Source organism: Elephas maximus, chromosome 27, assembly GCF_024166365.1.
Source record: "Elephas maximus indicus isolate mEleMax1 chromosome 27, mEleMax1 primary haplotype, whole genome shotgun sequence".
NCBI classification, from domain to species: Eukaryota; Metazoa; Chordata; class Mammalia; order Proboscidea; family Elephantidae; genus Elephas; species Elephas maximus.
In genome coordinates this window covers 37,565,738-37,589,441 of record NC_064845.1, presented here as the reverse complement: position 1 = coordinate 37,589,441, position 23,704 = coordinate 37,565,738, and the positions used below count along the sequence as shown (strand labels likewise).

The window sequence follows — 23,704 nt, the reverse complement described above, 5'->3', positions numbered from 1 at the left end:
TTTTAAGACCCCAGTTGCTACTCACCAAAGTAGGACGTAGGACCTTGTCTTTATGGACTATGTTATGCCAATTGACCTAGATGTCCCCTGAAACTATGGTCCTAAGCCCTCAAGCCCCATGACTCAGTCCCTCAAGGAGTCTGGTTATGGCTAAAAAGTTTCCATAACTTTTCCCCGTGTGCTCTACTGTATACATTGACATGTTGGCAGCACATACATGTATGTATATGCTCGTGGGTGTACTCCCACACTTGTTCAGCTTACATATCTACCTATATATCCACTGGTCAATTATTGTTTGTTGTTACATTATTGCAGAATTGTGTATTTACCTGCCAGTGCCTTCCTTTGCCTTGGTCACGTATTCCTGACCTCCCCCTTCTGTTTATTGCCTTTCCCTTTACCCGAGTTAATATCTGTCTATTCAGTGATTTTCCCTCCCTCCTGTTCCCATCCCTGGTAACCATCAAAGAATATTTCTTTCTGTGTGTAAACCTTTTCTTGACTTTTTATAATACTGATCTCACATAATATTTGTCTTTTTGTGATTGACTTATTTCACTTAGCATAATGTCCTCTAGGTTTATCCATGTTGTGAGATATTTTGCAGAGTCACTGTTATTCTTTAACGTTGCCTAGTATTCCATTGTGTGTATGTATCATAGTTTGATTATCCATTCGGCCAATGATGGGCACTTAGGTTGCTTTTTCTGTAGTCTTAAGAGACCTGGATTTGCCCTTGATTTCTACCCAGAATTTACTTTCTTCAAGTTTTTTTGAAGATCAAGTTTGTACTTAACCTTATTTTCCATTTACTGGGAAGAAAGAAAAATCATTTGCTTCCATTTTTACTTTTTACACAATTCTCAGCATTTTTGTGGAGCTCTCCCCCACACTCCCCCACCAATGATGAAATCTTTAACATTTTTTTAGTCATCAGGATTTTCTAGAGTCAATGATGCCTGGGAGCTCGGTGGTGCAGTGGTTAAGAGCTCAGCTGCTAACCAAAATGTTGGCACTTTGCATCCACCAACCACTCCTGGAAAATCCTAAGGGGAAGTTCTACTCTGTCCTTTAGGCTCACTATGAGTCGGAATGGACGCGATGGTAATGGGTTTGGTTTTTGTTTTGGGCTTAATGATGCCCGAGGAGCCTGTCAATAGCCACACAAATCCACATACACATATTAAATCCCTGTTACTGGAGTTGTTTACTCTGGGCCTTGCTGGCCAGCTGGTGTTCCTTCATCTATTTGCATCGATGTGGGCTGCCAGCTTTTGTAGAGTCAATATTTGTGTTTCAATCAAGCCAAGTCTCTTTGGAGTTCATCCTTCTTTACTCTTCCAGTGAGAACTATCATGGCCCTGCCCTTTCCTGTGGTTTTAGGGAATGCCTTGTCCTCATCCTTCTATTCCAAAGCAGGAATCAAATGGGAATTACTGTTTCCATGTCAATCTAGCAGTTTCACTTCTATTACATTAGCCTTCAGCAACCCATGCTAAGTCTCGTGAGTCAAATCTTAATTTAGATTTTGAAAGCCACAGTTCAAAATATAAAATACCCTTCTGTATTAGACAGGGCTTGCTTTGGAACATACATGTGGAAAACCCAGTTGCAGTGGCTTATCTAAAATTTTTAAAAATCTTCTCAACAAGTCTAGAGGTAGGCTGGTGCAGCAGCTGTGCAAAGTCATTGCTGAAAGTTTGCTTGCCCAGAAAGCAACTCTGGGATGGAGAATGTACACAGGGAGTTTACTAATGAGTGCTCTTGGGATCAATCCCTATGGGATAATGGAAGAAAGCAGGATTGGACAGAGAACAAGTTGGGCTGTGGTGCTGCCACAAGAGGACCTCAGCCAATCACGTGAGATCTGAAGCTGTGATGGTTTGTTAGAATTTTTCTGAGTTGGGGCAAGGGAACAGGCCTTTATACTTCCTCAAAAGACAGTCACTAGACATGGGTTGCCCACCAGGAAGGAGGCATGACCTTCGGAGGGGTGCCATCTTCAGCTGAGGGTAATTCCCAGAGAGGGCTCACAGCTGAAGGCTATCAGCTGGCCACCCTCCCAGCAGTGGGGGGTAACAGACTCCAGTCCTGAAGGGGATCTGGGTAGAGAAGGACAGTGCAGAGCACAGTCGTCATGTCCTAGGCTCCTTCTACCTTTCTGAGCTGCCACTCTTAGCATTTGGCTTTCACGCTCACGGTTGCTTCATGCTCTCAAGATGACTATTCCACCCCCTGCCTTATTTCTGCACTCGAGGCAGAAATAAGAAGGATGCAACAAGGAAGAGGAGGTAGCACCTATATTAAGAAAGGAATGATTTCCCAGAGATGTCCACCAGTCTTCTGTTTACATCTCACTGGCCACAACTTGTCACATGGCTATTTCTAGATGCAAGAGCTGATGGGAAATGAAAGTTTTAGGCAGACATATTGCTGCCTCGATGAAGGTCAGAATTCAGAGTTTTGATTTTAATGAAAAAGCAGAGAATGGAGATTGGAATTAGGAACTAGCAGTACTCCCACACCATCTGATTTTCAAAAATAGTTCACTCTCTTTGACAAGAAGTTGGCAATTCTCTATAAACCTCAAGGATGTTTTTCCCTAATTTCTTCCCAGAAGCCACTTCTCTATCTTAATCACACATTAGTTGTACTACTTCCTTCTGTGGCCACTGCACGTTAGGATTCCTTTTCTAGTTGTCATGATCATCTCAAAAGAGTAAACCTTAAACTTCTTTCTTACTGATTCATCATTTCTCTCTTTTTCTCTCTCTCACACACAGGCACAGATACGTGAGGTTTTACTCTTTCTATGTTTCTGAGAGTAGAATGATAGTAACAAAGTGCCCTCATTTCATCTAGTCTAAAATCATCATTATATCCTTGTCAGTGTGGGATCAAACTAAAGTGCATCTAGAGATAAAAGAGGAACCATTGGCAATAATGGGTACACAGAGGATAGAGGTATAGCAAATCCAAGGTGGGTAATCCAGCCAAAGTAGAATGGACTGGGAAAAAGGTTGCCAGGTTTAGCAAATAAAAATTTAGGATACCCAGTTACATTTTAATTTCACGTAACTAACAAATAATTTTAGTATAAGTATATCCCAAATATTGTATGGGACACACTGATACTAAATATTTATTTGTTGTTTATCTGAAACTAAAATTTAACTGGTTACCCTGTGTTTTATCTGGCAACCCTGACCAGGAGGAATAGTGTCCACACCGTCACAGAGCTCGATACTCCTACTGTGCCCACTTCTCTAACTACTGACTTCACCTCCTCCCCTGGAGCTTTCCCATAAACGTCTAGCCTGAGAACTACTGTTCTGTATGTTTGGAGACTCATCAAGACAGCTAAAGCTGAAACATTCTTTTCTAAAGCTTACATTTTTTTTTTATTGTCTAGAACACAGACCCCCTTGGGCATGTAGATGAGCTTCAAGTGGGTCTCTGAATCCACTGAAATTGTGGCCTTATATTGTTTTCATTTATTTATATTCATTCATTCATCCTTTCGTTTAGTCATTTGACAAACATTTATGGCTCCTTACTGTATTAAAGGCACTAAACAAGGTCCAGAGAAAAAAGTTAAATAAGAAAGAGTCCCTTCATTCCAGATGCCCATGTTATATATGACATAACCTACTCTCGGGTGTAGTTAATGGTGGTGCGCCAGGGACCCTTGGTGAATCCTACAGACATGGCTGGAGGCTTTGCTGCCAATTTGCTGTGGTATAAGTCTGTCCTTTCTGAGCATATGGACTCAGAAAACTTGATAGGAGAACGCAATGCTTCAAAGGTTAGGCCACACCATTGCATTGAGTACTGAAGGGAGCATGAAATGAGGGGTATTCTGCTATCTTGCATTATTAGATCATGAGACTTTTCCATGCTTGCTACTATGTTGCTACTATGTACCAAGCACTCTAAGAGGACAGAAGCCCAAATGAGAAGCAAAGAATTGTAATTGGAGGTTTTCACTGTCAAGCACTGTGAATGAACAGGACCCTTAAGGGAGAGAAGTAGTGAGAAGGTCTTTTCCACAGGACTTGATCATAGACAAACTTCTTAACCTGCCCCTCCAAAGACAGGGATTGGAGAGGGAGTACAGTGGTCTCTAGTCTTTACCCTTTGAAACAGCTGACCGGTTTAAGGAAAAAACCTCACAGACAGAGATGCTGAGAAAACAGTGCCAGTTATTCGTGAGATTAAGGGCTTTGCTGAAATACTCTCACAACTAATGTCTAACTCTATCGTTGACTTTGGACTGGCAAAGAAAAGGGCTAATATCAACCTTCCTCTTTCAGACCTCTCCCCTAAGAACTGAGAATGCAGAACTACCCACTTCTCCCCAGCCTCTAGAAAGAAGGGAACAGATCTTGAACATGTATTCTACTCCTGAGGGATGCTGTTATCTTTTATTTTGAAGTTTCTGGTGATTAGATTTGAGAGAGAGAAAGAGAAGACAGATTCAAAGATCCCAGATTTATCTTAAAAACACAGCCCATAGCCAGAATGCTCCTTGGAAGCAAGGATGGCAAGACCTGTCTCCCGTGCTTTGAACAAATTATCAGGAGGTTCCAGTCCTTGTGGATTTAACAGGCTTGTAAAACATACTACAGAAAAGCTTCACCCTTAGGTATGGGCCAAGGGCTCCCCTTCTCAGGATCTATGCCTCAGGGAACCTATGCTTTGGAGGGCTTCCTTGAAATTTTCTATCTTCCTCTTGTAGGTGGGGCAGTACCATTTGGGCAGGATGCCCAAAGCCCAGGCAGGGATCTACAGGGACCTTGTTGCCTGTTCTGTCCTTTGGAGCACTCTCTAATTCTCCGCGTCATGGGTAGGTTCACCAGATGCCCCAAGAAACTCTGGGCAATATATCCATGGGGTTGTCCCAGAGCTTCTGGGCTTGGCCCTGGATCTACAATAGCAGTCTGGTGAGCATATTACTCCTGATGGCATAAGCAGTACTTCTTGTGTGGGATCACATGAGATTGGAATAAATTCACAGTTGGGGGAAAAGGTAATTAGCCAGCTCCACTAACCAGCAGAGCTCAGGACAGAAGCGGCTCCTGCCTAGGCATAAACACTCCATGGACTTTGAGTATCTTTTCCCCCTGCATGGACCTGTGAGGGTTTATTCCAGGAGAATTGGCACTTGATGGCACACTGCAACCATTTCATCCCCACGGTGGAGAGGTGAGTGTTTAATATTTGACACCACTTTGGCTATTAAGCAGGGTCCTCACCAACCCACATCAGGGACAAAAGGACTGGTGGCTCCACTCAGGTCACCCAGTGACCTGTGACAGGGGTCCAAGAATAACTGCTACCTCCCAGTCCTTACGACCAAAAGCACTGGGGGCCCATGGTCCATCTGCACAACCCACCCGCATGTACGCTCTAGGCAACAGGGACCCGCTTTCCTCACAGACACTTGGGGAAACTTTCTTAGCCCCCTGCCTTGTTCACAGCATGACTCCCTACTGCAACCAGATACCAGTACCTACGACAATCACCTCTGCCCCTCTAAGATTGTATGACAGAGCTTGTACCACACACTACATGATGATCTACCTGGACACCTGAGCTGAATCCATACAAGAAAAGTGAATGGACTCCTAGACTGATAACATCTGATAACAGCTCTAGCCATCTGGTGACAGGACAGCAGACCTTCAAAGGCAAAAATAATCCAGCTAGCTCACTCAAGCAACCCATTTGGGCATATCAAAACAAAAAAACCAAGAAGCTACAATACGGGAAGCTAAAAATCTTGTGAGTGGGTCACTAGGGGTAATAGTGAGTGGTGCTACTCCCATTTCTCCCCTTGATTCTTGGACCCATGAATCCTGGCTATGGGAGATACAACACTGTATACTGGATGCTGCTTTAGAGCATATACAGCTTCTAGGTGAACACTGCCCCAACCCTGCAAGGTACTGCTACCTAGCTGGCACTGTAATTGTGTCTTTAGGAGTCCATTCCATCATCGTATCAAACCAGCTACTTCAGGATGATGGGGAACATGGTAAGACCAGTGAATTCCATGATCATGGGCCCACTGCTGCATTTCATTTGCTGTGAAGGGAGTCCCTTGATTCAAGGAAATGCATGCGGGATACCATGATGGTGGATAAGGCGTTCTCTAAGTGCATGGGTGGTAGTTATGGCAGAAGCATTGCATGCAGGGGAAGCAAATCCATACGCAGAGTGTCTATTCCCCTGAGCACAAAACGCTGTGCTTTCCATGATGGAAGTGGGCCAATGTAAACAGCTTGCCACCAGGTTGCTGATGATCACTTTGAGGGATGGGGCCGAATAGGGGACTCAGTGTTGGTCTCTGCTGCTGGCAGATTGGGCACTTGGCAGTGGTTGTCACCAAGTCTGCCTTGATGAGTAGAAGTCTGTGTTGCTGGACCCATGCATAACCTCCATCCCTGCCATCATGGCCACTTTGTTCATGAGCAATGATGGAAGTACCTGGGAAAGGAGGATGAGTGGTTTCCATAAAACACGTCATCCTATCCACTTGATTGTTAAAGTCTTCATCTGCTGAGGTCACTCTTTAGTGAGCGTTAACATAAGACACAAATATCTTCACTTCTTTGGCCCATTCAAAGTGGTCTATCCACATACCTCTTCCCCACAGATCCTTATCTCCAGTTTCCCAATCATGTTCCTTCCAAGTCCTTGACAATCCAGGTAAACCACTGGCCACAGCCCATGGATCAGTATACATACAATCGCACATCTGGCCATTTCTCCTTCCAAGCAAAGTGAACACCCAGGTGCACTGCTCCAAGTTCTGCCCATTGGGAGGATTTCTCTTTACCACTGTCCTTTAGGGAGGTCCCAGGAAGGGGCTGTAGTGCTGCCACTCTCCACTTTCAACTAGTGCCTGCATATTGCACAAAACCATGTGTAAACAAGGCACGAGTTTCCACATCTTCAGTCACCTGATCATAAGGAACACCCCATGAGGCCACAGGTGCATACTGGGAGATGAAAGGTAATGTGAGAGGAGTGGAGACCATAGGATTTGGGCCATTTCCTCATGCTACTTACTTGTGCCTTCAGGTCCTGCTCAGGCCCAATCTTGAATATACCGCTTCCATTTTTTTTAATGTTGGAGTGCTGCTGGGCAAGTCCAAATTTATGACTCTCAGACAACCTCCAGTTCATAATGGATAATGAAGATAGATAAAAGAATGAAAACAAATACATGCAAAGAAAAGAGCATGTTCTATAGAGAAAATAATGTAGGGTGCTCTGCGCTAAGGCTGGGGTGTGGTCCAAAAGGCCTCACTAACGTGACATTTATGTGTGACTGGAATGACAGGAGGGACCAGCCCTACATGAGTCTGGGGACAGCGTGCCAGGGCGAAGACACAGCTGGTGCAGAGACTGGGAGGCGGACATGAGTTTGTCTAGGGCCGGGAGGAGGTGGTTAAAATGCAGCCAATATGGCTAGAGGAAGCTGAGGGGGAGAGGAGGCAGGGAGGAGGAGGACAGATCCAGGACCCATGACCTGGTGGGCTGGAGGAGTTATCTCTTGCTCGCTGAGAACAACAGCCCTAAAAGCAATGACTCACAACAGCACACAGTCTCTGTGGGCCAGGAATCCAGGCAGGGCTTACATGGTGACTGCCCCAAGTTCTCAGAAGCCTGTAGTTGTGGTCTCAACTTACTCTTGACTGGGGAAGATCTGCTGCCTACTCACTGCCGTGTCATAAGCAGGATTCTGAGCTGTGGGACTGGGGAGCCTCACTTTCTCTCTGTTGATGAAGACTCTCCCTCAGGTTTGTGACATGAGTCTCTCCATGGGCAGGTCATACATCACAGCTCCTTCCCGAGGGAAGGGGGGAGAAATAGAAATAAATGAAAGACACTCAGGGAGAGAGATGACTTAGACAGAGAGAGAGAATAAAAGAGAGCCAAGAAACATTGCCCCATATGCGGTCATTACGAGTTGAAACCGAATCAGTGGCACCTAACAACAACAACATTCTTGAGAAGCGAGCCGCTGAGTCCAATCCACACGGAGGGGAGGGGGTCACCCAGGATGTGGAGACCAACAGGTAGGACTGTTGGGAGCCATCGTGCAGGCTGCCCACCCGCTAGTCTGAGATGAGGCACTGGGTCAGATTCTATATAATGGAAGTTATTGGAGGGTTTTATGCACAGGGTGACAATATCTGATGTTCATTTAATTTCAATCCCCTCCCGGTGCAGGCTGGGAATTGAGGCCAAGAGGGGAAGTGACTTTCCCAAGCTCACACCACCAGAACCCAGCCCTGTTTGGAGATGTACTCCATGCATCTTCCCACCCTTGCTTGAAATTCTTCCATCTCTGAGTTTGTGCATTAGCTACAGGAGCAGATTATCCAACAGGCAAGTAAACACGGTGAACACCAAATCTTTGATATGGCAAAACCCATGTGAAATTGTTCACTACAGATTAGTAAGTAAGCACAAGGAGACCTGTGTTTACCTTGCTTACAGGGTCATCTGCCCCCATCAGGGACTGTAAATTTGAAAAGAGGCTTTGATTCTGTAGGAAGGTGCTGTGGGGTTGGGAGAGACAGATGCCAGCCATACCTAGAAGCAGAGTATTAGATGTGGTAAAAAATTATGAAAAGGTGAAAATGTTTATTATAGATGATCTGGTAAGCTGGTAAGCCCTGTGCTTACCTTGCCTACTAGATAATCCACCCCTGGTTAGCTTCAGGTAATTCCAGCCCATGGGTTCTATAAGTATTACCTCACATATACCTGCTGAGGTTCCCAGGAAGAAGATACTAAAATGTTCCCTACTGTGTGGGTAGAGGACTGGGGAGGCTCTGAGAAGCACAAAGACTTGTCCAGGGTCACAAAACTGATCTACTCAAAGCTGGGGCCCTGGCTACCCCCAGGCCTTCCACAGGCTCTGGGGGTGGGGGAGAGGGCTGTGTTGGTGTCACTGTGTACAGTTATGGAGATGGCATGAGGAGAGGTGAGCATTCAGCAGCACAGTGGGGACTTTGGGGACATCTTAACTGACATCAGGCCCAAGCCAGGAGAGCAGGACGTGACCTCACTTCCTTGACGACACAGTACATAGAACTTGGAACCCTGGTAACCAGCACCCTACCCAGCTCACTTGAGTAGAGATACTCAAACTAGAAACATGTTTTCTTGTTGTCTCCCATCTTCCCTTGTGTCAAAGCTTGAGAGACCCAGGAGTTCGACATTTTCACCAAGGCTGAGACGTGGTCTTGTCCCCCACTCACGAAAGCTCAGGCCATTCACCAAAAAGAATCCAAAGGTAACACAGGGTGGCCCAGGGATGCCAATATAGGCCAGGCCACCACTGTGATCCCACCTGGGCAGTCCCACACCCCTCCCCCAGGTCACGCCATCCCCCAGGCCATGCCAACCCTTGTCCTCATGGGGTCCCTGGTAATGGGGGCTGGGAGGAAATGTGGACAGAACTGAGGAGGCAGAAAGTTGTTGGCTGAGGCAGGGTCCATTTGGGAGAGAAGTGGTGAGGTCAGCGAAGGAGGCGCCATGTGATCTGGGGAGATGTGGGAGAGGAGGAGTGATAATGAGGATGATGAAAATGGGGCTGCTGCTTCAGGACTAGCACACATTGAGGGCAACCCCAAGCTCCATCCCCACGGTCTCTCACCATACTGGATTCATGGGGCTGAGTCTGACCACGGCTGGGTCTAGTCCATCAGATTGGGTGCCTTGGAGACCAGGGGTGCAGTGGCAAGTGTGGAGGCCTCTTTTACTTCCCTGCCCTGATCCCTCTGATCACACAGAATGCTGGGATTTAAGTCTACCCAGGGGTTCCAGTTCAGACCACATCTTAGGGAGGGACTGTCGGGGTCACAGCTGAGTCAGCACGCTCATTTGGGCCTTCTCAGAGATCCAGCTGACCCTGAGTGGGGACTCAAAGTGCAGCCCTAGCTGCTGGCATTGCCTCAGCCACTGTTGACCCTGTGCCAGCCCAGCTTCTGCCAGATCCTGCTGCAATAGGCAGAGCTTCGTTTTTCTATCCGTGGACTTGGTCAGGGCTACATGGTGCTGCTCACAGTCCAACCCACCCAGTATGGGGGAACTGGGAGCTCCTCGGAGGCACAAGGGCTTGATGGGCAGAAAGGGAAGGAGGTGGCTCAGAGGGGCTCTTGATGTATCCCTGGCAGCTGAAAGCACTGTCTCTGCAGAACTGCCAGCAGGAGATCCCCAAGGAAAAGGAGAAGGGCATCGTCTACTCAGTCTACCCCAAGAAAGGGGACAGGAAGGGCTGGCAAAGGTTCTGGGTGAGTGCGGCTAGAGGGGAGCGGCATCCCCATCCAGGGACCCGAGATGACCAGAGGGGGCCCAGGGCTCAGGGCCCAGACACCACCCTGTAGACCTCAAGTTCCTCTCAGGGCTTTCCCTCTCGAGGGTCCCCAGTTCCCTCCCAAAGGAATCAACCTTACCTGCACAACACTGCCTCCCCTGCCCTGGCCAGCAACAAAGTCACTCTTCCCGTATTTGTAGGAACATGAGAGAAGAGCTTTTTATACTGTCTTCACTTCACATAAGCCAATGCATCTTTTGCACGTTGCTGCCGTTTTAGTGCTTAACTTTCAACCCCAGAGCCCCAGGCAGCAGTCGGCTGGACTGTCCTTCCACACCTTCTCCCAGCTTCACACATCATCACACTTAACAGGCTTCTTTTACCCTAAAGGGTGGGGATCAGTGTATGACTCACCTTTTTCTATAACCTCCAATCTTGGGGAATACATCACGTGACCCCTTCAGGTCAGGGGCTGTACCCTGACTCGATACAGAATGCTGCAGAAGGGAGGCCTATACCCACAGTGACTGAGCCTCTCGCTGCTGCTGTCCCTGGACTGATTCCTTCTGCTGCCCTTTCAGCAGGGCTGCAGAAACGCTTACATGTGTCCTCATACCCTGACCCACCCAGGACAGACTCCCAGGAGTGGCATGCTGGGCAGAAGGATGTGCACATTTCAAGTTAGGGTCACTAGAGCCAGACTCCTTCCCAAAACAGCTGTCGCGGTCCAATGGCCCAGCAATTTGTGATGCTGGCTGAGTCTCTGCATTAAGCCCGTTCCAGGTATTATGGTTCCTTTCCATTTTGCCAATCCACTGTCAGCGTGGCCAACAGAACTGCAGGGTGGCTCTAAGGCACCTGTTGGCCCTGAGAAGCTGAGCCACCTCTCAGTCCTTTACCAACCATTCACATTTGTCCTCCCTGAGCCATCTGGTCAGGTCCTCGGCTCTCTAGGGGTCTTTCTCCCACCCCAGGATCTCCAGGCTCTCACACTTGGCTGGATCTGGGTGCTCCATAGCTTCAGGTTCTCAAAACCCACTTTCACGTACAGAAAGAAAAATCTGTGTCTTGCTTATCTCATGGGTGAGTCTGCTCTGTGCACTGTCTTCAGCTGGGAGGAAGTGAGCTTGAACCATACCTTCCCCTCAGAGTCAGGAGTGGAAGAGGCCTCACATAGCACAGAGGGAACATCATGGAGCCCTAGTGTCAGACAGTTCTGGGCTCGGACCAGGTGACTTCAAGCAGACAATGGATATCACCAAGCCTCTCTTTTCTCATCCCTGAAATGCGGAGTTTTGTGAGGACTCACTGGGATACAGCTTTTCCTCCAGGGAGATACCATGGTTACTTCGTTAACAAAATCACTTCAGGCTCCTAATGTTTGTAATCATCCCCCAACTCCAATCCTGCTTTGTAAGCTGAGGCCTGTTTGCTGCTCAAGGCACTGGTGTCCCACCTCCTGACACAGATCACTGAGGGAGAGGGAGTACCTGGTCTGAGCTCTGAGCCCACAACCCTTCTGTTGGTTCATGGGGCTCCCTCTGACAATATGTCGCCCCTCTGTCCCATTCCAGTGTGTCTCTGGTTCTGACGAGGACCTGGATGAGGCCTGGGTGATGAAAACCTTCAAGGCAGGCTCACTGGAGAAGCTGGTGGAGCTCCTGGTGCCTGCCTACCTAAAGGATGACTTCTCCTACATTGAAATCTTTCTGGGAGCCTACAGAACCTACGCCACCATCCAACAGGTCCTAGAACATCTGCTCCAAAGGTGAGCCCTCCACAGCCCAATGGGGACTCTACCCCCTCCCAGCTGTGAGTCTGGAGAATGTCACTTCACCACTCAGAGCCTCAGTTTTCTCCTCTGAGTAGGGTGCTAAAGGTCCAATCAGCTAGAATTACTGTCAGGACCACATGAGACAAACCACAGGAAGTGTGTACCTGGAGCCCAGCTCTAAGGTGAAGGGTGCTTGAGGGGCTGGGATGTTCACATTTATTATTTTCCTCTCTCCCGTGAAGAAGCTGTCTACGTGACCCCTCACTGACTACATACCCTTGAGCAAACCTACTTAACATTTGTAAAGAGGAGGTGCAGATTCAATTTAGTGGGTCCTTTTTTCTCCTTGGTACAGCCAGAACAGGGATCCCTGGAGGATGATAGAGGGGCCCCAGGACTCTTAGATACCTGGGAAGGTGCTGGTTGGGTTCACTCATTCACCAATCATCCATGAAGCCCCTACTGTTGCAGACACTGTTCTAGGTATTTAGCATTGTTCAGTGAACAAAGCAGATAGGAAGCCCTGCCCTCCTAGGATTCTGTTCCAGTCTGAGAGTCAGACAGGAACACTAGACATCTTAAGCAAGTAGTGTCCACAGTCCATTAGATGTGACACCCTCACACCACCTCTAGGTATGGATGTAACCATCCCTATTCTGCTGAGTACGGTGAACCCCAGGAGCAGCTGAAAGGGTGAGTGGACTTTGTGTGGAGAAGGAGGGCCTCCTATCTCTACAGAACGGTGGAGGTTTTAGGGGTCGTGTGTATGGATTGGGGTTGGCAGACCCTGGCCCCACACATCTAGATTCCACTAGAGGGATGAGTTTAGGGGTACCCCTGCAGGATGTAAGCAGTCATACAGAGATGGGAGTGGAACCTGGGTGTCATGGGCAGCAGAGGGGAGGCTGGGGGCTCAAAGAGGCCCCTGAGAGAATTCATCCTCCCACAATACCCTCACATCACTGCTTCCTCCCTTGTCTATTTGGTGCCTAAAACAGGAGGTGTGGGGGGGCGGGATTGGAGGAAACTGCTCCCAAATCCCGATCCCCGGTTGTGGGTGCTCAGCTGCATGTGGGGCCCCTGTCCCAGGGGAGAACAGTGTCCGTGGGAGAAGAGATGCTCACACACATGCAGAGAACCAGGCAGCACACTGGTGCACATGCTTCAGAGGAGGGGCTCTATGGCCTGGGCATCTGGGTCAGGAGATGGACTCTGTGTGTCGCCCAGCATCAGATAATCCTGGAGCACTACTGTGTGCCAGGCTGTGAGGTGAACCTGCAGACACGCATCTCCGTGCCCTTAGAGGGTTACTGTCCAGTGGGGAGAGGGCCAGGGGACAGAAAGGGATGTAATTCAGACTCCCTAGAAGGGAGAATTGGTTAGACCATTGATAGGGAGCTCCTTGGGACAAGCCTCTGTGCTAGCCTCCTGTCAGTGACCAGGCCTGCCACTGTCAGGGCAGTCAGAGGGCGTGTGCAGGGCAATGCTGACCTTCGGAAAGTCAGGGGCAGACAGAGGGACTGGACCCTTGCAGGGGTGTCCTGGGAGGGCAGTATGGTGGGAAAAGCCAGACCTCTGACCCTGCTCTTCACCACCCATCCCTAGCGCCATCTCTTTTATCCTGGGCACATGGCTGAAGGAATACTTGGAGGATTTCAATCAGCCCCCGGACTTCCCCTGCCTAAAGCTCGTGGTGGAGTATGTGTACGTGAACATGCCAGGCTCACATCTGGAGCATGATACCCAACTTCTCTTGGCACAGCTGGATCAAATGGAGGTCACTGAGGCAGAGCCAGAGGGTGAGGAAGACTGGCCATGACTGCATGTGAGCTTCTGAGGGGTACGGGGGAAGACCCCCAGAGGCTGGGGTTGAGCCAGAGTTCAGAGTAACTTCAGAACCTCCTCTGGGGGACTACAGTCTGGGAAGACTTCCTGGGGTGGAAATCTTGGGAACGGGCTTCTCTTCGTGGCAGTGGGTTGTTTCCCATCACTGGGAAAGCATGAGGAAAGGCAGTCATGTTGGTGAACCTTTCTCCTCTTGCAGCTCTAAAGCCGGGGCCAGCGCCAACTGCAAAAGAAGCTCAAGAGCTAACTTTGCCCCAAGAACCGGCTCCTGGACAATCTCCTGGGGTACATTCTGCTCCTGTAGCAGCACCACAGCTCCATGGCATACCACCTATTATGTCATCAGCTCCAGCACTGGCACCAGATAGAGAGCTGGCTGAACGGATGGATCCCTCTCCTGGGCCACCTCCAGAACTGGCTCCCAAACCACTGGCTGATGTCAATCCTGCTCCTGCTCCTGTTCCAACACTGGAGTCTGATGGAGCCCAGGTCTTCCCCCAGCTCCACCACCAGCATCAGATGGAGAGTCAGATGGAGAGGTGGATTCCCATCCAGAGCCACCTCCAGAATGGGATCCTGGACTGCCAGCTGACATCGATCCTGCTCCTGCTCCAAGACAGGAGGTCAACAGAGCACCAGCTATTCCATCAGGAGCTTCAGCTCTGGCAGCAGACGGGTAACCCGCTGGAGGTTCACATTCTTAAGCGGGGCCACCGCCTTAGCCGGATCCTGGACCACCTGGTGATGTCCATCCTGATCCTGTACCGACACCGAAGCTCAATAGAGCACCACCCAGCCCATCAACAGATGGAGAGCCCTCAAGAGAGCTGGGTTTTTACCCTGGGCAACTTCCAGAACAGACTCAAGGACCACTTCCTGAGTCAGATCCTGCTCTTGCAGCAACATTGGAGCTGGGTACAACAACAGGTCCAACATCACCAAGTTGAGCACTGCCACCTGACAGACAGCCTGCTGAAAGATTGGATTATCTCCCTGGGCCAAGACCATAATGAGCTCCTGGACTGCCTGCTGAGGTCCATCACAAGCCTGGACTAACACTGGAGCTCCAAAGATCACCATCACCAACTCCAAAACTGGTACCAAATGGAGAGTCAGCTGGAAGATCAGACTCTTATTCCGGCTCCTGGACCACTGGCTGATGTCAATCCTGCTCCTGTACCTGCAGCAACACCAGAGCTCACTGAACCCCAAAGCCCTCCATCTCGATCTCTGGCCGGGCACCAGGAGAAGAGCCTGCTGGAGGGCCCGATTCCCATCCTGGGCCACCTACAGAAATGGTTCCTCAGCCAACTGCTCTGGCACCAGCACTGAAAGTCCTCAGAGCACCAGCTCTTTCATCACCAGGTCCAGTAGTGGCACTAGACAAAGAGTCAGCTGGAGGGGTGGATTTCCATCCTGGGCCACCTACAACTGGCTCACGGACAAACAGCTCTTATCAATCCCGATCCTACTCCAACACTGGAGCCCCATAGGCTATTAGGTTCTCCACCTCTAGCTCTGCCTCAGGCACCAGAGGCTGAGCCAGTTGCCATACCTCAACAGGAGCTCCTCATTCATGGCCAGGAAACATTAGCCTCAGAACCAGACATTTTCTTCTTCTCACCTCAGTAGGTATTTTTTTGCTTTTGTTGTAATATTTTTCCAGCTCAATTTATGCTTTAGAGTTTATACTATATTAACTGGTAGATTTCTCATTAAATAAAGTTTTGTTTAAATAGCTTGAAAGTGTGTAATAGAGTGGCCTTACCTACTTTCACAATCCTATTCAACCATCACCAGTATCTACTCTAGAACACTTTCATCACCACTGTGATGGTTAGTGTTATGTGTCAACTTGGGGAGGCCATGATTCTCAGGGATTTGGCAAAAATTATGTAATCCTGCTCCATTTTGTGATCTGATATGAGCAGCCAATCAGTTGGAAGAGAAGTTTCCTTGGGTATGTGGCCTGAAAATTAATATATCTTTGGGGGTGTGCAACCATTAACCTAGCCAATGCTTTTTTCTCTATGCATGTTTTAAAAGACCACCAGAAGCAGTCTTCCTTCAGCTGGTAAGGCCAGCAATACTCCTTCACTATTTTATCTCAGGGATACATCAACTCTCAAGTTCCACGGGAAACTTGATCACTTTTCCCTTCCAAAAGACGTCACACTGGTCCATTACATTAATGGCATTATGCTGACTGAACCTAGTTAAGAAAGAAGTATCAATACTCTAGACTTGTTGGTAAGATCTTTGCATGCTAGAGGGTGGAAAATTATTCTGACCAAAATCTAGGTGCTTACATCTCAGTGAAATTTCTAGAGCTTCAGTGGTGTGGGGCATGTTGAGATATTCCTTCTAAAGTTAAGGATAAGTTGATGTATCTGGCCCTTCCTACAACTAAAAAGGAGCCACAACACTTGTTGGGCCCCTTTGGATTTTGGAGGTATCACATCCCTCATTTGGGTATGCTACTCCAGCCTATTTATCAATTGACTTGAAAAGCTGCTAGTATTGAGCAGTGCCCACAAGAGAAAGCTTTGCAACAGGTTCAGGCTGGTGTCCAAGCTGCTCTGCCAATTGGGCCATATGATCTGGCAGAGCCAATGGTTCTGGAAGTGTCAGTCGCAGATAGAGATGCTGTTTGGAGTCTTTGGCAGGCTGCTATTGGTGAATCACAGGGCAGATCATTAGGATTTTAGAGCAAAGCCCTGCCATCCTCTGCATTTAACTACTCTTAGACAAACAGCTTTTGGCTTGTTACGGGGCCTTAGTAGAGACTGAACACTTAACCATGGGACTCCAAGTCACCATGTGCCTGAGCTGCCCATCATGAACTGGGTGTTGTCTTATTACAGAGCCATAAAGCCGGATGTGCTCAGCGGCACTCCATCATTAAACAGAAGTGGTATACAGGATATCGGGCCTGAGCAGGACCTGAAGGCCCAAGTAAGTCGCATGAGGAAATGGCCCAAATGCCCATGGTCTCCACTCCTGTTACATTACCTGCCCTTTCCTAGTCTTCATCTATGGCCTCATGATCAGTTGACTGAGGAAGAGAAAACTGGTGTCTGGTTTGCAGATGTTTCTCTGCATGATATGCAGGCACCATTTGAAAGAGATGACCTCGTGTCTGTCTGCCACACCACCCTGCCCAGTAAAAGCATTAGCCCCTCCACTTCCATCTCATGAGATTAGCCCCAGCCCAGCTGCCTCTAAAGAGCCCTTGCCTGAGTCATTGCCCGGGGCATCATCTGAGGCAGATGCTTTACAACACAATGCTGAATGTTCTCAAAACAATTCCACACTACTGATTCTGGCTTCTAGACCTATAACTAGACTTAAGTCCCAGTGAGCCCCAAAAGGTAAAGTACAAAGTGTGACCCAGGAGGAGGTATGCTACACTCCAACAGAACTGCTTGACTTTTCTAATATGTACAAACACGAACCTGGGGAATAGGTGTGGGAATGGTTATTAAGGGTGCAGGATAATGCTGCAAGGAACATAAAGATGGATCAGTCTGAGTTTATTGATATGGGTCCACTAAGCACACATTCTTCATTCAATGTTTTAGCTCAAGAAGTTAGGGAAAGATCTAACAGTTCCTTTGGTTGGGTTGCCGAAGCATGCATTACCCAGTGGCCTACACTAAATCAAGTTGAGGTACCAGACCTGCCTTGGTATACTGTAGAAAAAGGTATTCAAAGACTTAGGAAAACTGGCATGCTAAGGTGGATTTATCAGGTTAAACCCACAGACCCACACATGCAATGCCCAGAGAACACACTTTTACCACAACTGTGAGGAACAAATTTATGAAGGGAAATCCAGCATCCTTGAAGACTGCTATGATTCCTATTTTATGTAAATCAGATCTGACAGTGGGAACTGCCCTAACTGAATTAAGACAGCTACATTCAATGGGGCTGATTGGACCCTGTGATAGCAAGGGCCAAGTGGTGGCACTCAATCGAGAAGGACAAGGTGGGCATGGTAACAGTAATGGACAGCAAAGTCACAGCAGTAATCAGAATAGTCTGACTCATATGGACTTATGACTCCTTAGTCATGGTGTTCCTAGGAGTGAAATAGATAGGAAATCTACTATTTACTTGATCTGTACAAGCCGATGAATTCTAGGTCAGGTGAAGAGCAGTCTAACTCGAATCGCCCTCAGTCAACTCCCATACCTGAGAGAATTTAAAGACCCACAACCCCTTGAATGAAGGGAAGGCCAGGTCCCCATGACGAAGGGCTCAAATACACTGCCAAAAATTTATATTGTTATTCTCTCCCCTAGCCTTCCTCAAAGGGATGTATGACCTTTTATGAGAGTGACTTTTCATTGGAGAAAAGAAAATAATCAGACTTTTTGGGGATTACTGGATACTAGCTCTGAACTGACACTAATTCCAGGAGACCCAAAATGGAACTGTAGTCCACCAGTCAGGGTGGGGACATATATAGGTTGAGTTATGAATAGAGTCTTGGCTCATGTTTGTTTCACGGTAGGTCCAGTGGGTCCCGGAATCCCCCTGTAGTGATTTTCCCAGTTCCAGAATGCATTATTGGAATAGACATACTCAACAACCTGCAGAAGCCCCACACTGAATCCCCAACAAATGGAGAAAGGGCTATTTTGGTAAGAAAAGCCAAGCGGAAGCCATTACATCTCCCCTTACCCAGGAAAATAGGAAACCAAAAGCAATACTGCATTCCCCGAGGAATTGCAGACATTACTGCCACCATCAAGGACTTGAAGGATGCAGGGGTGGTGATTCTCACCACATCCCCCGTCCAACTTGCCTATTTGGCCCGTGCAAAAAACAGATGGATCTTGGAGGATGACAGTAGATTATCAAAAACCTAACCAGGTTGTGACTCCAATTGCAGATGCTGTTCCAGATGTGGTTTCATAGCTTGAGCAAATTAATACATGTCCTAGTAACTCGTGTGCAGCTATTGAGTTGGCTAATGCCTTTTTCTCCATGCCTGTTTGGAAAGACCATCAGAAGTTTGCCTTCAGCTGGCAAGGCCAGCAATACCCCTTCCACTTGCCTGCCTTAGGGCTCCATGAGCTCTCCAGCCCTGTGTCACAATTTGGTCAGCAGGGGCCCTTGATTGCCTTTCCCTTCCATAAGATGTCACACTGGTCCATTACCTTGATAACATTACTCTGGTTGGATGTATTAAGGAAGAAGTATCAGTGACTCTGGACTTACTGGTAAAACATTTGCCTGCTAGAGAGTGGTAAATTAATCCCACAAAAATTCAGGCTTCTACCACCTCAGTGAAAATTTTAGGGATCCAGTGGTAAGGGGCATGTGGAGATATTCCTTCTAAAGTGAAGGATAAGTTATTGCATCTGGCTGTTCACACAACTAAAAAGGAGGCACAGTGGCTAAGGACCTCTTTGGATTTGGGAGGCAACATATTTCTCATACTCCAGCCGATTTACCAAGTGACTGGAAAAGCTGCTACTTTTGAATGGGGCCCAGAAAAAGAGAAGGCTCTGCAACAGGTTCAGGCTGCTGTGCAAGCTGCTCTGCCTCTTGGACCGTATGATCCAGCTGATTCAATGGTGCTTGAAGTGTCGGTGGCAGACAGAGATTCTGTATGGAGTCTCTGGCAGGCCCCTATTGGTGAACCACCCCACAGACCCTTAGGATTTTGGAGCAAAGCCCTGGCATCCTCTGAAGATAACTACTCTCCTTTTGAGAAATAGCTTGGCTTGTTACTGGACCTTAGTAGACACTGAACGCTACAAAGACAGCTCATTTTTTCATTACACATTCTGCTTCTGCAGTTTTTCTGCTCCTTTAACATCCTTTTCCTTCCTGTCCTCCTATTTAATGTCAGCTGCTTGTGCCCAGGCACTGCCACCTCAATCTGCACCATTTTGTCACAGAAATATCAACAAGCTACTCCAGTGTCAGCTTCCAAGAGACCTTGAGGAAGTCCCTCTGCCCACATGTACCTCAGCCTCCTCTATGTGTCAGAAGGATGGTGGTCACAACCCTGATTGCTCAAACGTGAAAAGAACTCAGAACTGTAAAACAACAGACACATTTACGTAAGGGGTTGTTATTACTATTAGCACCTTCACCTGCCTTTACAGGAAAGCTCTATTCCCTTTTAACCCTTATGGCTCTATGAATGCCTCGATTGAGCCGTCTTCTGCCACCTAGCCACAGGAATTATTTTCATCCTTTCACTGATTTATTATCTGTTCTCCATCTTAACCTTTCACTCTGGCCTCTTAGTTTAGCTGTTAAATGACTACCTGAGTTTTCTAGACTCAAGGACTGGGAACCCCAGGGAGGAAAGGTGCAGAGTAAGGGAAACTCAGGGATGCTAGCCAAGACCAGAGCTGCAGGCTTTAAGGGCCTTACACCCTGTTCCTCAACAGCATTTCCCCTCGGCTCCTCAGGTCTGCCATGGCTGAGCTCAAAGACCATGTGGGAGCAGTTCAGTAAGCAACTGTCTGCAGAGGGCCCTGCCTGCAAGATAAAATGGACCAGGCCTCTTTAAAATGTGCTTATTGTAGTGAGGGCAAAATAAGTGAGGGACAGGCACTGATATGACAATGGCAATGTCTGAAATGGCAAGTGGACAACCACTGCTCTGAGCTGTTTCTCTCTTCAATTGCTTTCTTACTAATCATCTTTTACCTACTCACCCATTCTTCTGGAGAAGCGGGTAGAATAAAAGTTGAAAGCTATGGAATTAGTCACACAACTCTAGTACATGTTTTAAAAGTGTTGTCATTAGCCTCTTCCAACTCACATCTTCTAAAGAAAGTAAGCGCCCTGCTTTGTTGTTGCTGTTAGGTGCCGTCGAGTCGGTTCCGACTCATAGCGACCCAACGCACAACAGAATGAAACACTGCCCGGTCCTGAGCCATCCTTACAATCGCTGCTATGATTGAGCTCGTTGTTGCAGCCACAGTGTCAATCCACCTCATTAAGTGAGGGTCTTCCTCTTTTCCGCTGACCCTTTACTCTGCCAAGGATGATGTCCTTCTCCAGGGACTCATCCCTCCTGACAACATGTCCAAAAAGCCCTGCTAATAGACTGTAAATCCTCTGGGAATCGACACTATGACTTTCAGCTTAATTTTGTAGAATACATTTTCTAGAACACATGTATTTTTCACCAACTGGGATCACAATAGAGGGTCCAGGACACAGTGGGAGAAACATGGAGAACAAAATTCAAATTCACAAAAAAGACCAGACTTACTGGTCTGACAGAGACTAGAAAAACCCCTGAGACAAGGGTCCCAGAACACTCAGAACTGAAGCTACTCCTGAAGGTCACCTTTCAGCCAGATTAGACAAGCCTATAAAACAAACAGTAACACACATGAAAAATGTGCTCCTTACATTAATTAAGTATATGAGACCAAATGGGCAACACCTGTCCAAAAGCAAAGACGAGAAGACAGGAAGGGACAGAAAAACTGGATGAAAAGGGAATGGGAAACCCAGGGTGGAAAGGGGGAGAGAGCTGACACTGGGGATTGCAACCAGTGTCACAAAACAATTTATTTGGACATTTTTGAATGAAAAACTAATTTGCTTTGTAAACTTTCACCTTAAGCACAATAATAATAAAAGTATTTTATTACATGTATTTTATTTTATTAAAAAATACATACATTTAAAAATTTAGACCCTTAAATTCTCCTCTTGCCTTCCTCCCTCTCCAAATCTCAAGGAGTCTTCCTCTTTCTCTAGACCCCACATCACCCAGAGCTATATTCCTTTCCGGATCATCTCCTTCCTTGGGCCTTGAGGTCTCCAGATATCCCCTGACCCCATTCCTAGCAACCCATCTCACATCTCACACTTTCAGCCTTCTTCACTTGCTTTCCCTTGAATGCTGATTTTCAAAGGGACATCACTTGCATGGGACTTCATGCCTTTGTTCTCACCTTTCAAGCCATCTGTTACTTCCTCTGGAACTCACTGCTGGTACAAAGCAGTAGAAATCTTATTTCCCACAGGAACAAAACACAGGGCGAACTAAATGGTCTCCCCTCTTTCCTATCACTTTACAAAAATGAGGTGCAAGGGAGGGAATATTATGACCAAGGAGGAAGGAAAACCCTTGGGCTGTGCTAGATCTGAGAAGTGATGATGACAGGAGGGATGACATCAGAAACACTCCATGAGGACTAGGATTACTATTCAGTAAAACTCCATCAATTTGCTGGTAATCACAGCAAAATTGCAAAAAATCACTGGTGAGGAAAGACATGCAAAAAAATAACAATGAGATTTCACATCATGCATCTTAACCTAGCAAAAATTAGAGAACTGGAGAATGCCAATTGTGAGTGAGGATTTAGGGAAACAGGCCCTCCAAGAACTACTGGTGGACGGTGGTCCTTCTGGAGGGCAATCAATACCACCTAGTCAGATTAAGTACAGACAGTCCCCAGGGTATGAACATCCAATTTATGGACAACTCACAATTAAGAACGGACCGCCATAAAGCCTATTATGATAAAAAATTGAGTTAAGTACAACGGTTCATAATAATGAATGTAAGCGCTACCTTGTGATGCTCATGAAAACACTGTGCGGTTTGGGAGTGTTTCTTAATTGTTTTATGTGCATGTTCTTGTTGTTGTGTGCCGTGGAATGGATTCCGACTCACAGTGACCCTACAGGACAGAGCAGAACTGCCCCATAGCAGCTGGGAAGGAAAAATGGGGACACTATGGGCCTTAATATATGGTATAAACAGAATACAAGCTATAAAAATGCACAAACACCAGAAGATAAATTAGATAACTGGAGGCTCCTAAAAATTAAACACTTATACTCATCAACAGACTGCACCAAAAGTGTAAAACAAGAACCTACAGATCGGGAAAAAATTTTGGCCTGTGACATATCCCACAAGGGTCTAATCTATAAAATACTTCAACACCTCAGCAACAAAAAGACAAATAACCCAATAAAAAATCAGCAAAGGATATGAACAGATACTTCACCAAAGAAAACATTCAGGCAGCTAACAGACACATGAGGAAATGCTGGCAGTTATTGGCTATTAGAGAAATGCAAATCAAAACTACAATGAAATACCATCTCACCCCAGCATTACTGGCACCAATCAAAAAAACAGAAAATAACAAATGTTGGAGAGATTGCGAGGAGGTTGGAACTCTTATGCACTACTGGTATAGGAATGTAAAATGGTACACCAACTATAGAAAACAATATGACACCTCCTTAAAAAGCTAGGAATACAAATACCATATGATTCAGCAATCCCACTCTTGGGAATATATCCTAGAGAATAAGAGCCATCACATGAATAGACATAGGCACACCCATGTTCACTGAAGCATTATTCACAATAGCAAAAAGATGGTAACAATCTAAGTGCCACAACAGAAAAATGGATAAACAAGTTATGCGACATACACACAATGGAATACTATGCAATAATAAAGAACAATGAGGAATCCACAAAACACCTAATGACATGGGTGAATCTGGAGAGCATTATGCTGAGTGAAATAAGTCAATCACAAGAGGACAAACAATGTACAAGACCACTATTACAAAAACTCAAGAAAAGGTTTACACACAGAAAAAACAATCTTACAAGAAGGGGAGGGGTGGGAAAGGGATATCACTAACTAGATAGTAGACAACTGTTAACTTTGGTTAAGGGAAAGACGACACACAATACAGGGACCTCAGAACACCTCGACAAAGGC

The 23,704-nt window shown here is 47.0% G+C and overlaps 2 protein-coding genes across 18 annotated transcripts in view; both read left to right on the top strand.

Annotated features, from left to right (window-relative positions):
* The window catches only part of LOC126068459 (ral guanine nucleotide dissociation stimulator-like), a 490,075-nt gene extending 474,792 nt beyond the window's left edge, over nt 1–15,283 (top strand). For 12 of the 15 annotated variants that reach the window (XM_049871001.1, XM_049870996.1, XM_049870997.1 and 9 more), the window contains 4 exons: nt 11,914–12,107; nt 12,747–12,806; nt 13,719–13,912; nt 14,158–15,283. In XM_049871001.1, coding sequence (XP_049726958.1) covers nt 11,956–12,107; nt 12,747–12,806; nt 13,719–13,912; nt 14,158–15,014 — 1,263 coding nt within the window. In that variant the 5' untranslated portion in view covers nt 11,914–11,955 and the 3' untranslated portion in view covers nt 15,015–15,283. The remainder of the gene's footprint in view (nt 1–11,913; nt 12,108–12,746; nt 12,807–13,718; nt 13,913–14,157) is intronic. The other 3 variants (XM_049871008.1, XM_049871007.1, XM_049871000.1) reach the window with 1 other exon arrangement.
* Nucleotides 1–23,704, top strand: part of LOC126068466 (uncharacterized) — a 1,054,989-nt gene that overhangs the window by 64,851 nt on the left and 966,434 nt on the right. The gene's annotated exons all lie outside the window — the stretch shown is intronic.